At 54.7% G+C, this 14,706-nt stretch overlaps 1 protein-coding gene across 1 annotated transcript; it reads left to right on the plus strand.

Moving 5' to 3' along the window:
• Window positions 1-960: 960 nt before the first annotated feature.
• Window positions 961-4,608, plus strand: RND2 (Rho family GTPase 2). The gene is made up of 5 exons (XM_080827430.1): window positions 961-1,163; window positions 1,648-1,735; window positions 2,534-2,643; window positions 3,423-3,557; window positions 3,796-4,608. Exons 1-5 carry the CDS (start codon window positions 1,062-1,064, stop codon window positions 4,048-4,050), a joined length of 690 nt encoding a protein of 229 aa, XP_080683556.1. The 5' UTR covers window positions 961-1,061; the 3' UTR covers window positions 4,051-4,608.
• Window positions 4,609-14,706: the final 10,098 nt, after the last annotated feature.

A 14,706-nucleotide genomic window follows, 5' to 3' on the forward strand; every position in this document is an offset into this window, starting at 1 on the left:
TCCATCTGACTGTTAAAGCTCTGTGCCTCAACTTTCCCTTCTGTAAAATGGTGATGATATTGCTTGTTCTAAAAGATAAAATTAAATGGAGTATAGCGATTTAACGAAGCGCTTTTACAGGGTAAAAGATGTCATGCAAGCGCGAAACAGTGGTGTGATTATCGTTAGACTCCGAATCAAGCCTTAAATGACTAGAGCTTGTCTCTGGCTCCATCAGGGCTGTCACTGTAGGCAAGTCTATCTTCCTCCCCATCTCTGTCTCCCCTAAGTATCCACCAGAGGACGCAGCTCCCCCAAAACTTTCCACCCTGAGCTCGGCTGGAGAAACTAGTCCACACTTCCCTGTTAGTCCAGGCCCGCGGTTGAGACACCCCAGCCCCAGACTAGGCCGTCCGTTGCTATGGGGACGGAAAGCCATGATGTCACCATTGACCGGGTGGGTGTGCTGGAGTCCATATCCTCATATCCCCAAGACTCCCTGCCGGGACGTTGAGAGAGGAGGGGGAAGAACGAACCAAAAAGACTCCCTCCTTCTCTACCATCTCGCGCCCCCTCATGTTCAGGAAGTGGATGGCTGCCCCCGCGCTTGTCCGCACTAGCACACCGGCGTGTACGCGTGGGCACGCAGAAGGCCCGAGCCTCGCGCGTTTGCTGCTTTCGCCCTACACCTCAGAACTTCGCCCGAACTCTACCCCGCGCCCCTCTCCAAAAAAGTCAAAATAGTCAAATAAGCCCGGCTCGGCCCACCCCAAACCTAGAAGGGTTCCCCAGATCACCCCCGCGCGCTGGAACCCTGCTCCGGGCCCTCGGATTCCCCGGGCCCCGCCCAGCTCCTCTGGGCCCCGCCCCCCCCGGCTGCGCGGGCGGGAGGCGGGGCCGGGGGCGCGGCCGTCGGGCTGGGGGCGGGGCTGAGGGGGGGCCGCGGCCCCGGGCGGGGGCTCGGCGCGGGCCCGCGAGATGCCGGTGTCGGCGGCCCGAGCGGCTGCAGCTGCAGCGGCGGGGGAGGCGGCAGCGGGGCCCCGGAGGGGGGCTGCGCAGGGGGCCGGCGCGTAGCCGGGACTATGGAGGGGCAGAGCGGCCGCTGCAAGATCGTGGTGGTGGGGGACGCGGAGTGCGGCAAGACGGCGCTGCTGCAGGTGTTCGCCAAGGACGCCTACCCCGGGGTGAGGGACCCGTGTCTCGAGAGGAGGGCGCTGAGGACGCGGGGGTGGGTGATTAGGGCCCTAGGGACGGACCGAGATGGGTGCCGGGGTAACCAAGGTCTAGAGAGAGGGGCTTGGAAAACCAGGGACCGAGGGAGACATTGGGAGCTCTGGGGGACTGCAGAAGATTGGGGTGGGAGGAATTGGGGAGCAGGATAAGAAGAATGGGGTTTGGGAGAACCAGAGGATCCAGGAGGGGACACTAGGGGAATGTCGGGGGTCCTGGGCATTGGAGAGGGGAAGAACTAGGGGCTGAAGAGACCGGGAGGGGGTCTGGGAACCTAGTGGATATTCCGCTGAGGCGGCCGCTCCCGGGATCTCCCCTTTGCCCAACACCAGACCAACTTGTGTCCAGGGGTTGGGCTGCACGGTGTGTGGGAGCGAGGATGGCATTTGTCTGGGATGGAGACTAAAGGATCTCATCTTGACCCATCTCTCTCTGCAGAGTTATGTCCCCACCGTGTTTGAGAACTACACCGCGAGCTTTGAGATCGACAAGCGCCGCATAGAGCTCAACATGTGGGACACTTCAGGTAGCCAAGTCCCGGGGGGGTCACCCTGACTTCCTCGGCCCCCACCCTTGCCCCTCCCTTGGCTAGACCCTTAGGCTCCAGTTAAGCCCAGTCCATCCATCCAATCTGAGGAGGAAGGAAACCCAATTTTCTGCTTAAAGCCGGAGAAACTGAGGCAGAGCTTGCAGAGACACATAGAAACCTTGTCCTGTGGGAGAAAGCCCAGTATCCAATCCTCCCAGCTGGATTCTGCCTACCTGGGAAAGTTGGGAGGAATGGATTTATTTTGGAACATGTTTCTTAGGAGATAGGGCTGGGTTTAGAAAAAACATTTAGAATTTCTTTGCAGGTGGGGAACTCATTCTAGACTGAAGTATAGAAATCTGAGATGTCCCAAGTGGGTGGGAGAACTCTGCCCCTGCCCCTCCCCCTTCTCCAAAAAAGGAGAAGGGTTTTTATTTCACTCAGCTCCCCTGGAGGGCTTTGGAAGATGTCTGTCAAAGCCCAGAAAGCACATGCAGAATTTTGAGAATGTTGAGAGATTTCATGAGCTTCTCAAAGACTCAGAAAAGATTAAGAATGATTACTTTTAGAGAAGCCCCTAGGGAAGTGGCGAGCTGTTTTCTGCCATCTAACCTTCCGTCTGCCTGCTCCCCTCCTTGGAGAAACCCAGACTCCTTGATGGGTATTAATTATTGCTCTTTTCCATTCTCTGCTCCTAGCGAGCATCTCAAGGGTTGGTAAGGTCTCCCATTTCCTTCCAGGGCTCCCACCCACTCGGAACCCTTGCGTGTCCCCTCCCTCCCTGTCTTCTCTCAGGTTCCTCTTACTATGATAACGTCCGGCCTCTGGCCTATCCTGATTCAGATGCTGTGCTCATCTGCTTCGACATTAGCCGACCAGAAACACTGGACAGTGTCCTCAAGAAGGTGGGAGCCTGGGGAAGCAGGACAGCTAGACTGAGGGGGACCAGAAACCATGGTCCTGATACAACATGGGCCAGAAGGAAGGAGTGATGCCTAGGGCATGGTCATCAGCTGGAGAGTGTGTGAAGCTCTCATCCTTCCCCATTCCCCTCACCCTCTACTCCTGACCCCCCCCCTTCCTGGAAGTCTGTCCTCAGAGCTGGATTCAGCATCTGGGGGAGATAGAGGAGGGCAGGGAGAAGTACTCAAGGGATTCCTTATCCATCCTCCCTGTCTCCTTGGGTTTGGGAGCACCAGATGGAGGGAATGGGAATGCTGCTTCAGGAGCTCAGGAGAGCCCTGTGGTCCCCTCTCCAGGCCTCTATTTCCATGAGAAAAGCCCCTGTTGAATGGACAGAAGTCAGCTAAGAGCCCTAGTTCCCAGGTGGGGGAGGAAGGGCAGATTGGTCTGTTCTCAGGAACAAATCTGGGAAAGGGGTTGGGAATGGGAAGGTTTCAGGCCTGTAGACCCTGTAGACCCTTCATGGCTACTGAGAGAAGTAGGGCCCCTGATCCTACAGCCCTACCCCGGCCCTGTCTGTCCTCCCTCCCCTTCTTCTACACCCCATCCCGCTTCTAGCCCAAGCCCACCATCCCCACCTTCTTGCTTGCAAGGCAGAGTTGAGAGGGGTGCATGGTTTCTGCATGATGTGAGGAAGGGTGCTCTCCTGGCATGGAGCAAGGGTTCACCGTGTGCCTCTTCCCACCCCACCCCTCCGTAACTCTTTTCTTCCCCCAAATAGTGGCAAGGGGAGACTCAGGAGTTTTGCCCCAATGCCAAGGTTGTGCTGGTTGGCTGTAAACTGGACATGCGCACCGACCTGGCCACACTGAGGGAGCTGTCCAAGCAGAGGCTTATCCCTGTTACGCATGAGCAGGTGGGACTCCTGACCTCTGACCTAATCCTAGCCTCGACCTCTCACCTCTGCCCCTATCTCTGATTTGAAAACATCTTACTTGGCTCCTCCCCTACCTGGCCTCTGACCTTTGACCTCCAATGTGATCCCTTGACCACTTCCCCACCCCCCCACCCCCACCCCCGTGCCCTCAGCCTCCCTGCCCCTCGAGGAGCTGCAGGCTAAGGCCCATGACTGCCTCCATGCTCCATCCTTCCAGGGCACTGTGCTGGCCAAGCAGGTAGGTGCTGTGTCCTACGTGGAGTGTTCCTCCCGGTCCTCTGAGCGCAGCGTCAGGGATGTCTTCCATGTGGCCACAGTGGCCTCACTTGGCCGTGGCCATAGGCAGCTGCGTCGTACTGACTCACGCCGTGGACTGCAGAGACCTGCACAGCTGGCGGGCCGGTCGGACCAGGGAACCGGGACCGAGAGCGAGATACACAAGGATCGAGCCAAGAGCTGCAACCTCATGTGAGGGTCCGGGATGAGGCAGAGCGTAAGGAGGGGCGGAGAGGGCACAGCTCTTCCCCTGCTGCACCTGACCTCCTGACTGCCTGACTCGGGCAGAGACTTCAGAGCAGGCCAAGGGAGCGATCCTCCTGGGCAGGGGAGCCGAAGGCAGAAGGGTGCCACCATTCCCCATGTCCTCATCCCCCTCCTCTCCACGGGAAGTGGTGGAAGCCAGCAGGACAGGCATCTGGGCTGGGAGCTGGGCTGGAGAGGGGGCTGGGGAAGCTGGCATCAAGCAGTGACTTCGGTGGGGTGGAGGCTTAGTCTATGAAGGGTGCCTTCCCTCCCCACCCCCAGTATCCATATCCTGGCCCTGGCTTCCTTCTGTAAGGAAAGTGTCCATTCTATGACCTTCGCTTTTCTTCTCCTTTCCCTTCCACTGCTGTTCTCACTCATCCTAACCTCCAGGCAACGCGCGCTAAATTAAAAAGCAAGTTGAGAAGCCCCTCCCCCCGTGTACCCACAGTCCTAGCTCCCTCAATCCCTTCCCTCAACTGTCCCCAAATAAAGCCCATGTCCATGGAAAACAGCTGTGGCTTTAGTTTTGTTGCTTCCTAAAAAACCCAATCTACCAGTTTCTAGCAGCAGGAAGGGAAGTTAGACTTCAGGAAGAACTTACTTGTCTGTGCCCACAGAGGAAAAAAAGCCAAGGGTGGGATTAGCAGTGTCCTTTTAGGAGCCAGAGGTGGGGGAGTGAGAGATCTTGGGAATATTCATCTCAGTTAATGAGCCAGACAATCCTAAGGCCATCTGGGGGGTTTAAAGTAAACTGATGTGCAATTCATTCCTCAGCCCAGCTGGGGCCCCCTGCTCCCGTGGGAAGGGTCTTGCTGAAGTGGTCCAGGCCCCTCTTACACCATCTCCACCCCTCAGTTTGGAATCTGCTAGTGCTCCAGGAGTTGTGGGGGTAGGGAAAGTTTCAAAAGCCTTCCCGCCACAGAAGCTGACTCTTCTGTGCAGTGAGTTACCCAAGGGGACAGTAGTTTGATTCTGGGGTTTCTCGGAGGTGGGGGCAGGGGCTATCACCTCTTTTCAGTCTTGAGCTCCCGGATGATTTTGGAGGGGACCTCAGCTGTGAGTTAAGGTCACTGCCCGCTGCCCCCCCAACCCCAACCCCAGAGAGGAGGAAAGCCTGTGGAGGGGCTGGCTGGAGCTCTTGTTGCCCGGAAAGACAGTGCTGGTCTGTTTTCTTGGGAGTCTGGTTTCACATTGTCCTGTATTCCCTCCCTGGCTCTGGTCCCACTGGCCTCTTTTCGGTGACATTCTCCCCCAGGAACCATCCCTGGCGCTCCCCTCCCCCAGCCCCCGCCAGTTCTTCCAGACACATTCTGGGAGAGAACACAAACCGCACCCTCCCATCTGCTGGGTTCCCCCCGAATTCGCAGCCCATCCCTCTCTCATTCATTCAGAGGCTATGCCCTAAGCACCGACTGTGCCAGACACCAGCTTGGGATTGTGAAAGGACCAGACTCTGTGCTCCGGAGGCCAGCCCAATGGGGAAGAGAGGTACCCCAGGTGTGACAGAGCCTTGTGTGTGGCAGGGCACCCAATCCTATGAGCCAGGGCCTGCGGGCTGCACAGGGGTTTGTATGGCGGGCATGGAAGGGGTAGGAAAGGCACTCTGGGCAGAGGGTATAGCATGGGCAGACATGTGGCAAAGAGCAAGAGTGTGGCACAGTTGGGGGACTGCCATGGCAAGGAGGGCAGAAGACAAGGCCAGGAAGGTACATCAAGGCCACCGCAGGGCCCACAAAGGAACCAGGTCTTCGTTCTGAGGATGTGAGGAGGCACCAAGGATTTCAAGCAGAGAATGAAGGGATCAGATTTGGCTTTTGGATAGACAAGTATCTGGATGAGGGGATGGGGGCTGGGGAGATCTGGCTCTGAGGTGTGTCCTTTATTATTATTATTTTTTAATTTTTAAAGATTTTATTTATTTGACAGAGAGAGACACAGTGAGAGAAGGAACACAAGCAGGGAGAGTGGGAGAGGAAGAAGCAGGCTTCTAGCCGTGGAGCAGGGAGCACGATACAGGGCTCAATCCCAGGACCCTGGGATCATGACCTGAGCTGAAGGCAGACACTTAATGACTGAGCCACCCAGGCGCCCCGAGAGTCCTTTAAAACAGCTTCTCCTTCCCTATGCCAGGGCCCAGTCTCGAGAGGAAAGGAACCCCACCCACTGCTGGCTCATCAGACACCCCTTTCCCTTTCTCTCCTATAGGACCCTGTCCTGGTCCATCTCAGCTAATCTCCTCAAGGATTCTGGGACAGCTTCAAGGGTACTGGGCACCCAGACTAAGGTTAGGAGCTGACTCCAAGACCCTCCTCTGGGATCCCGATGGGGAGCTGGAGAGGGCTGTGGCCCAGCAGGGGGGCTCTGAGGTCTGAACCCTCCCCTTAGGGGACCTGCCCCACCTCCAACCTGGTATTTGGGACCATGGCTTTTTTCCCCCACTTTGGACTTTGATACAAAGCCAACCCAAGCCTATAGCCACCAAAGTGCAGAGCATCTGGGCCCCTCCCTTCTCCCAACTGCCCTCTCCTGCCTCGCTCAGGCGATGCAGAAGCATTTCAGTATCCGCCTAAAGCAAACATAATTAGGAAAATAAATCAGCGGAGGAGCCCCCAAAGTTCAATCCATTTCTAATACCACCGGGAATAGGTCATGGTCTCCTCTGCAGGTCTGGGTTGCCAGAGGTTTGATTTCCGGGGAGGGGGCTGTGTTGCTGGGCTGAGGAGCCCAGTGGATGGGAGGAGGGAACGGGGCTGTTTTTAGATCCTCAAAGGCCCTGGCAGGCTGGAGGGAGAGGACTCTAACCCCACCCCCAGCCCAGATGCAGGAGTCAGACCCAGTCAGACCCAGCTTCCTCCTCCGCAGCTGTTTCCCCCACAAATTAGGCACCCGTTTGGGAAACAATGTAGCCTCGTTAATCATTTAATGAAATAAACAACTAATCACGCTGTGATGCTGCCAGGGTTTCTTACCACCCCCACCACCCCCACCCCCCCCAATCAGCCTGCCCTGGAGGGAGGAAGGAAGAAGGGGTGAAGCGAGGGGCTGGGACATGGTCTAATAACCCCTGAAACGCTTCAGCTGACTGAGGGGTCATCCCCTTAGGACTGCAGCCTTCCCCCAAGGGACAGTCATGAAAAAGAGCTGGAGATCTGGAAGCAGAGGTCCTGGCTTTCAGCTCTGCCACGTCCTCCCTGGGGAGCCTTTGGTGAGGTTCTGCACGGGTCTGAACCTCTGGCTTCACACCTGGAAAAGGGCTGATGACCACATCGCCTTTGCTGTGTCGTTGAGGAAGAGTCAGAGAGGAGAAAGAGGAGAGCTGTTGGACCCTTTATTGGTGGCTGAGTTGGGGTCAACTTTATTCCTTACAGCTTTGACATCCTGACCACTTCTGAGCCTGCCCCAAAGAATCAGGAGAGGCCTCTTGGAGGAGGCTCCTTGAGCCCAGGATTGAGAGTCTGAAGGAACGCCAAAAGACAGGAAGGGGGAGGTCTCTGTGTTGTTCCCTCATCTATCCTGAGGCCTAGACAGAGCTGTTAATGACTCCTCCAAAGGTTGAAGTCATTTGGTCCCCGACTTTCTGAACTCCCCCATAAACTTTACCGAAGTCTCTGAGAGAGAACTCCACGTTGCCATGGTGACCTCACCCCAGACAGCCTTGCAGTGGTCCTGCAGGCTGAGGGAGGTGGGGGAAGGGGTCATGTCCCTGAGGTTCCCCGTGGTCACCAGGACTCTAGCAGACAATCCTGGTACAGCTGTCTCCGTCCCCTCCACACTCACTTCCCCAAGAAAGGGGACTTTGGCTCTTCTGTGGTGTCCCCCCAACCCCCTTTCCCTCTCTGCCAACAAAAGAGTTCCTTCACCACAGTGCAGCCCCTCTCCCACCTTCCTCCTTCCAGCGGGGTCTGTCTCCATCTCTAGTAAATCCCGACATTCTCTCCTCGTGGGTGGGGGTGAGGGTCAGAGAGAGGGGAGGCTCCAGGTCCAGGCGGGTGTGGTGGCTCCCAGCAGCTGCCCACCCCAGCAGCCCAAGGAAAAAGGGGCATGTGCGGGAGCGCCCCTCCCCCCACGAAAATGCCTCTGCTGTTGACTCCGAAATAACAGATGTCTGTCTGCATATTAATGAGATTGGACGAATAATTGGTGAGTTTTTCATTCAGTGTCAGAATGAACCCGGAGGCCTTATGTTCATGCACACAGACACCCACTCACCCTCCACCCTTCCCTCCCCCCACCACCCTGCCTGACTCTCCCCTGTCCCCAGAACACAATGAGACAGACACAGATGCTGGCAAGTTTGACCCACAAAGAGGAGGAGCAGACAGGGAACAAGGGTGGCAGCAGGAGGGAGACCTAGAGGGTCTGGAGCTAGGTTTGTCAGTTACTCCCTGTTTTTTTGTTTTTTTTTAAGATTTTATTTATTTATTTGACAGAGAGAGAGAGCACAAGCACAAGTGGGGTGGGGGGAGGGGGCGAGAGGGAGAAACAGACTCCCCGCTGAGCAGGGAGTCCAATGTGGGGGCTCCATCCCAGGACCCTGAGATCAGGACCCAAGCCGAAGGCAGACGCTTAACCCACTGAGCCACCAGGTGCCCCTGGCTTCTTCCTCTTGATCACAGTCCCCCCAGGCCCCCCGGACCCCCTGGGGGGCCTAAGCTTACCTCTGTGAGACTTCACCACCAGGCAAAAGGGGCCCAGAAGAAGGTGGGAGCCAGAAGGTAGAGAGGGTTGTGGGGAAAGGTGCAGCCTAGGGGGAGCAACAAAGCAGCGGCCTCCTTCAGCAACGTTGTGCCAGCCAGGAGCCCGGAATCAGTGAACCTCACAACCCGCTTTAGCCCCTATGCCAGGGTGTGGGGCAGAAAAACAGGGATTCTGGATTTAGACAGCTATCATTTGCCTGCTGGGTGTTCTGGATGTTTCCCAACCTCTCTGAGCCTCTCCGATTCTCCTCTGCTCCAAGAACATCTACCTTGCAAGACTGAAAAGATGCAATGAGATAAACCATGTCAAATGTCTATCCTAGTGCCAGGTTCTAATAGGTCCAACACATATCAGTTCTCCCCCCTCTACGGATTCCGCCAAACACACCAAGATAGGTTCAAAATTGCTGCCTCTCCTGCCAGCCCCACCCGTGTTAGGGCAGGGGTTAATTAGAAGTTTAGTAATTATCCCAGCTGCCTGGAAATCGGGAGGGAAAGAAACAAGAGGGAGATGGGCAGGAAGAGAGGGACAAGGTGGATAAGGGAGAGGGAAGTGATGGTAGATTTCAAGTTCTGCCTTGAACTTGGCCTCAGAAGTCTCCCCCCCCTCTTACTACCTCAGTCTCCCCATCTGTAAAATGAGGGACTCAGGTTACTCCCTAAGGTCCCAGCTGCGTGTGCGAGAACCTGAGAGTCCCAGAGGCCCCAGGGAGCAGGGGAGGACAGGCGGCCACCCCCACACCTACCCCCCTCTCTAGGGCCCGCCAGGCACTCTTGCTCATCTCTTCTCTCCCTGGGTAAATGGATCTGCTGCACCAGCACACAACTGTCCATTGTGTCCTAATGAGGGACGAGCAGGGAAAACCAATCACTTATGATGCAAATGAGCGGCGGCTGCAGCGACCTGGCTTTCCCTGAGTGCCTCTCTTCTGCCCAGACCCCGGGCGGCCCCCCATGGACCTGTCTCCCTAGACCCCAGTTCCCATTTGGTCCTGGACAAGGTGGGTTGTGGGCAGACGGGCCTTCCCATGGTCACTTGCTGCCACTCTCTGCAAGGAAGCCTCAGCTCTCGGTTGGCCGGCTTCTCAGCCCACCCCAAAGGGGAACCAGGGCAGCTCAGTTTTTGTTTTTACCTGGGCTGAAATGCATATGACACACCACTAACCATTTCGAGCTGTACAATTCTATGGCATTTCACGCGGTCCTCATGTAGCACGGCCACTCCCTCTCTGGGCTCGGGTGTCATACCCCCCTGGCCCTCTCCACACCCCCAGCCTCCAGGGGCCCCGGGGAAGCTGCTGGGCCTCAGCGGAGTCCAGGAGTAATGGAGGCTGGTGTTGGGGTAAAGGCTGAGAAAAGCCCAGAGTGGGCCTGGGATTGAAGGGGACGAGCCCTGTGCTTTAGCATGGAGTCTGAGGAGAAGACAGGAGAGAGCATCACTGCTTTCCTACAACATAGCCCTGGGACCCTATCTTTAGGAAATGGCCTCTTGAATTTAAAAAAAAAAAAAAATTGAAAAAAAAATTTTTTTTCTTCCTAATTTCTCTGGCATTTGGTTAGAAACCAGAGGCTGCTCTGGCACAGATCTTCGTTTCCATGACTTTCAGAGGCCCTGTGGGCTTGGGGATGATCCCACTAGCAGGCTTCTCACTTTGGCAGCTTTGGAGGGCCCTGAGACAGACCCCCAGGAGCCCTCAGCCACCACGGGAGGCCTCCCCTCCACAGACCCCAGGGACAGACTTAACCAAGGAAAGATTTTACACCTTTGTGGCCCAGTTTATTCCACAGACCTATACAGCTTAACAGCTGGAAAGACTCCCGGAAGTTGTAGCTTGAGTTTCTCTTGCTAATATGCGCTACCATTTGCTTTTATGTCGTTTTCAGGAGAAGACGGCAAACACCTGCTTACCTGTGTGTCTGTGTTACCTTCAGATTCACCCTTTCCCCACCATTCCCTCATCTAGGATGTGTGGTCGTGTTTTAAAACAAAAACAGAACAAGATTCTTCTGGAATTAACCAGTGCCAACGGCTGTAGCACTGCAGAGAAAGAAACTTTACAGGGTCACAAACTTTCTTTTAGCTTCTCTGGCCCCTATCCCTGCTCAACTGGGGTCCATACTTCCTCTCTTCCAGACAAACCCAGTCCAGACAACATAATGAGGGTATTTTCATCTGTGTTCTAATGAATAGGGAGTCCCGGGCTAGTTAGTTCTGGCTCTGCCACCAATTCACTGGATGACCTTTGACAAGGACCTCAGTTTTATCACCTATAAAGTGGGGATAACAATTTTTACCCTAGCCATCTCCCAGGGAACAAGTGAAGAGGGAGAAATAATAGTTGTGCCAGTGCTTTGAACTTGCGAAGAGATTCTCAGGAACATCGTAATTATCTCTCCAGGCATGGCGGCGGCCGTTTATCTGTCTAGAGTATCCCGCCTGGAGGGGGCCTTGCTGGAAGACACAGGAGTAGGGGAAATGGATGTCCTCGTCTGTGTGGGCGTTGGCTTGATTAATCACGAAGGAGTAGGCATCATGGTAGGCAAGAGAGAAAGAGGAAATCTGTAGGTGTGGGCTGAGAAGAAGTGATTCTTGGACACTTAGATTTCTTATTTATTTATTTATTTATTTGTCGGGCAGAGATCAGAAGTAGGCAGACAGGCATGAAGAGAGGGGCGTGGAAATAGGCTCTCCGCTGAGTAGAGAGCCCAATGCGGGGCTTGATTCCAGGACCCTGAGATCATGACCTGAGCCAAAGACAGAGGTTTAACCCACTGAGCCACCCAGACACCCCGACACTTAGACTTCTTACACTGTTTCTGGAGTGAATCAGGATCCTAGAAAAGTGGGTGGGAAGGACTGAAGGGAATTAGCACTCTCACGGGCTTCCCTGGGACTAGTGTTCCTGGTGGGGTGGGGTTGGGGCAGTTGGATAAGCCCTTCACTCAATGTGTCCATTCATTCATCCTTGAAATCATTCATTCAGCAAATCCTCATTGGGTACCTAACAAAACATCTGCTGGGTACTGGGGCTGGGTTCCAAACAAAGATAAAATCATACTCATCTTGCCCCTAAGGACGTTCTAGTCAAATGGAGAAAATAGAATAAACACACAAATAACTTACTGACGGAAGAAAGTGTCATTAAATAAAGCAAACTTCTGGGGTGTTCTGCAGGACGGGGAGAGAGTCTGGCCAGAAAGATCAGTGGAGGTTCTAGGGAGGAGGTGTCGTGGGCAGGACTGGGCCTGTGGCGATGGCAGAGCGGGACTCGCTGAGGACAAGTTACCGTGTGAGCGGAACCTGTGGGTCGCCATGTCTGGTGGCCAGGGTGCCTGAGAGGGAAGCAGCAGGTGAGGCACCGGAGAGGCTGGATTTCAGCTTGGGACGGCCGGTTTAGGAAGCCCAGGGGAAGGGGTGGGGGTTGTAGGGGTTGGGAGGCGGTCAGAGACACAGTCTTCGGTATCCGCAGAAGACTGTCCCAACTCTTTCCAGATCAGGTTCCACTGGTTCCGCCACCTGCAGGGGTTCTCACTTGGGCCTTCTGGAATCTCCCAGCTTCCTTTTCACCAGCCAAATCCTACCCAAGCTCCAAGGGTCAGCTTGAGATGCCTCACCCAGAGGTGCTGCCACATAACCCCCAGAGGGCTTCTGAGCCAGAAGGCGCAATTCTCTAAGGATTTTCCGTGGCTTTCTTGCCCCCCGCATTGAATAATAAGCAATCCGAAGGCCAGAAATGGGTCTTTTCTCCCTCCCTTCCACAACCTCGGCGCACACGCACACAGAGGCTACCAGGGAACTGGGCACGTAGTCTCCCCTCAATCACTAACGTGATTGTTACTCACCGCCTCCTAGGACTGGTTCCCAGCACAGATTCGCCCCCCCACAAATCTTTCTCCGAACAAGGCTTTGCCACCCCTTTTGTCGTGTGACCTCAGGCAAGTTGCTTGGCCTCTCCAAGTGTCCTGTTCCTCGTTCGTAGGTTGGGAATAGTGCATGGCACTTAGTAGGAATGTGGCAAATGATAGTCATTAACGATCACTTTTGCTGTTGGCCCTGAGAGCTGGTAAGATTAGATGGTCCGCGGAACCCAGGGCTGGCCTTCCGTTTTTCTTCCCTTCTGATTGACTCCTCTTCTCCTCCCGTCTGCCTCCTTCTGTTTTGTCCTCCTTGGGGCGTTCCTGTCCCCACTCGGTGGGTCTTGCCTGCCTTTCTCCCTCCAGGCCAGCCGTCTCTTCTCCCCTGAGAACCCGCTGGTGGCTGGCTTTTGCTAGGTGAGGGCTGTCTCTTCGCCTTGCTCTCCATCAGTCAATAAAGATAAATTACAAAATCATTTGTTTTATTTGTTCTTGTTACCTTGCGGGCTGTCTGAAATTGCCTTTCTTTAGAAAGCCCCATTTGCATATCTCTATGCTGGAGTCGAAGGCTGCAGCTGGGGTTTCACTGCAATTTAAATATTAATAAAATCTCTAGCTTTTTTTTTTTTTTTTAAGCAGCCTGGCCCTTCTGCTCCTAGGCTGCTAATATAATTTAATCTTTGTCCTTTGTATTTATTTAAAGGGCCATTTTAGAGTCAACTGAAGCCAGCTGCTGCAACCTTGTAGATAAGAACCACTAACCAGCCCACGGACCTTGGTTTTCCTTAAGAGATCCAAGAGTCACCTCTCCTGGAGACAAAATAGATAGACCTCAGGTAACTGTTTATACCAATCAGCAGCCCCTTCCACTAAGCCAGTGGTTCTCAAACAGGAGCTTGCTTCGGAATCAGATTGCTGGGCCCCACCCCTGGTTTCTGATGCAGAATGTGGGGAGCAGGCCCCAGAATCTGCTTAGCTAACAAGGTCCTAGTGGTGGTGTTATTCCCTACCACCCCCTCAGTCCCCATCAGAGGATCAGGGTTTGAGAATCCTTTTTTTTTTAAAGGATTGTATTTTTTGAGAGAGAGAGAGAGAGTGTGTGCACAAGCAGGGGAGCTGCAGGCAGGCAGAGGGAGAGGGAGAAGCAGGTTCCCCGCCAAGCAAGGAGCTTGACGTGGGGCTCGATCCCAGGATCCTGGGATCACGACCCGAGCCAAAGACAGCCATTTAACAGACTCAGCCACCCAGACTCCGCAGGGTTTGAGAATCCTTGCGCTAAGCTGCTTGTGAAACTGCCTTATCATTCTGGGTCCCGCAAACTAGGTATCCAAAGTTCGTCTGTGCCAGTAACCTCGGGGGGACTCTCCAGTTCTCCATTCCTTCCAGAACCTCCAACCATTGCTTTGATTTTCCTGATCATTCGGACTCATTTCAGGATAACACCCCTCATCCCCTGCGTTGGTCGCATGTCCCCAAGCCCTGCTCTCTACAGGAGCTGGCTGTCTCCAGTTCTCCTTAATTTTCTATTTGCTCAGATTCATTTCTTTAATTTTCTCCTTGTTATGGGCAGATTTACAGGCTGTTTGAGCATCATCGAAGTATGGTAAAGGGGCCTCTGGCTCAGCCAGTCTACACAGCCTTTGATAGGCAAGCTCCCTGGGTCCCTGGCTAGCAAGCCGTATTCTCTCGGGTTTCTGCGGGGAGATCTGCCGTTCCCCCTCGCGCTGCCCTTCTCCCCGTGCTGCCCGCCTCTGGGGCCCTCTTATCTGCTCCTCGCAGCCTTCACAGGATACACTCTGGGCAGCTTGGCTTCTTCCGCTCCAACCACCCCAACACTGATTCCTTTCTTTTCTTCTGCGTGTTTCTGAGCCGATACTTTGTTGATTCTGGTTGCATTTTTTAGGAGGGAGATAATCTACAGAGCTCTTCTCTAAGCCCCCCTCCCTGCACCTGCATGGTAACCCCGCCTCTTCTGTCTGTCCAACTCCTTTGCAGTTCGTTTGTAAGATGAGATAAAGGCCACACAGGAACTAGCGCCCCAAACACTGCCA

The sequence above is a fragment of the Martes martes genome (genome assembly GCF_963455335.1).
Source record: "Martes martes genome assembly, chromosome: 16".
In the NCBI taxonomy this organism is placed as follows: Eukaryota; Metazoa; Chordata; class Mammalia; order Carnivora; family Mustelidae; genus Martes; species Martes martes.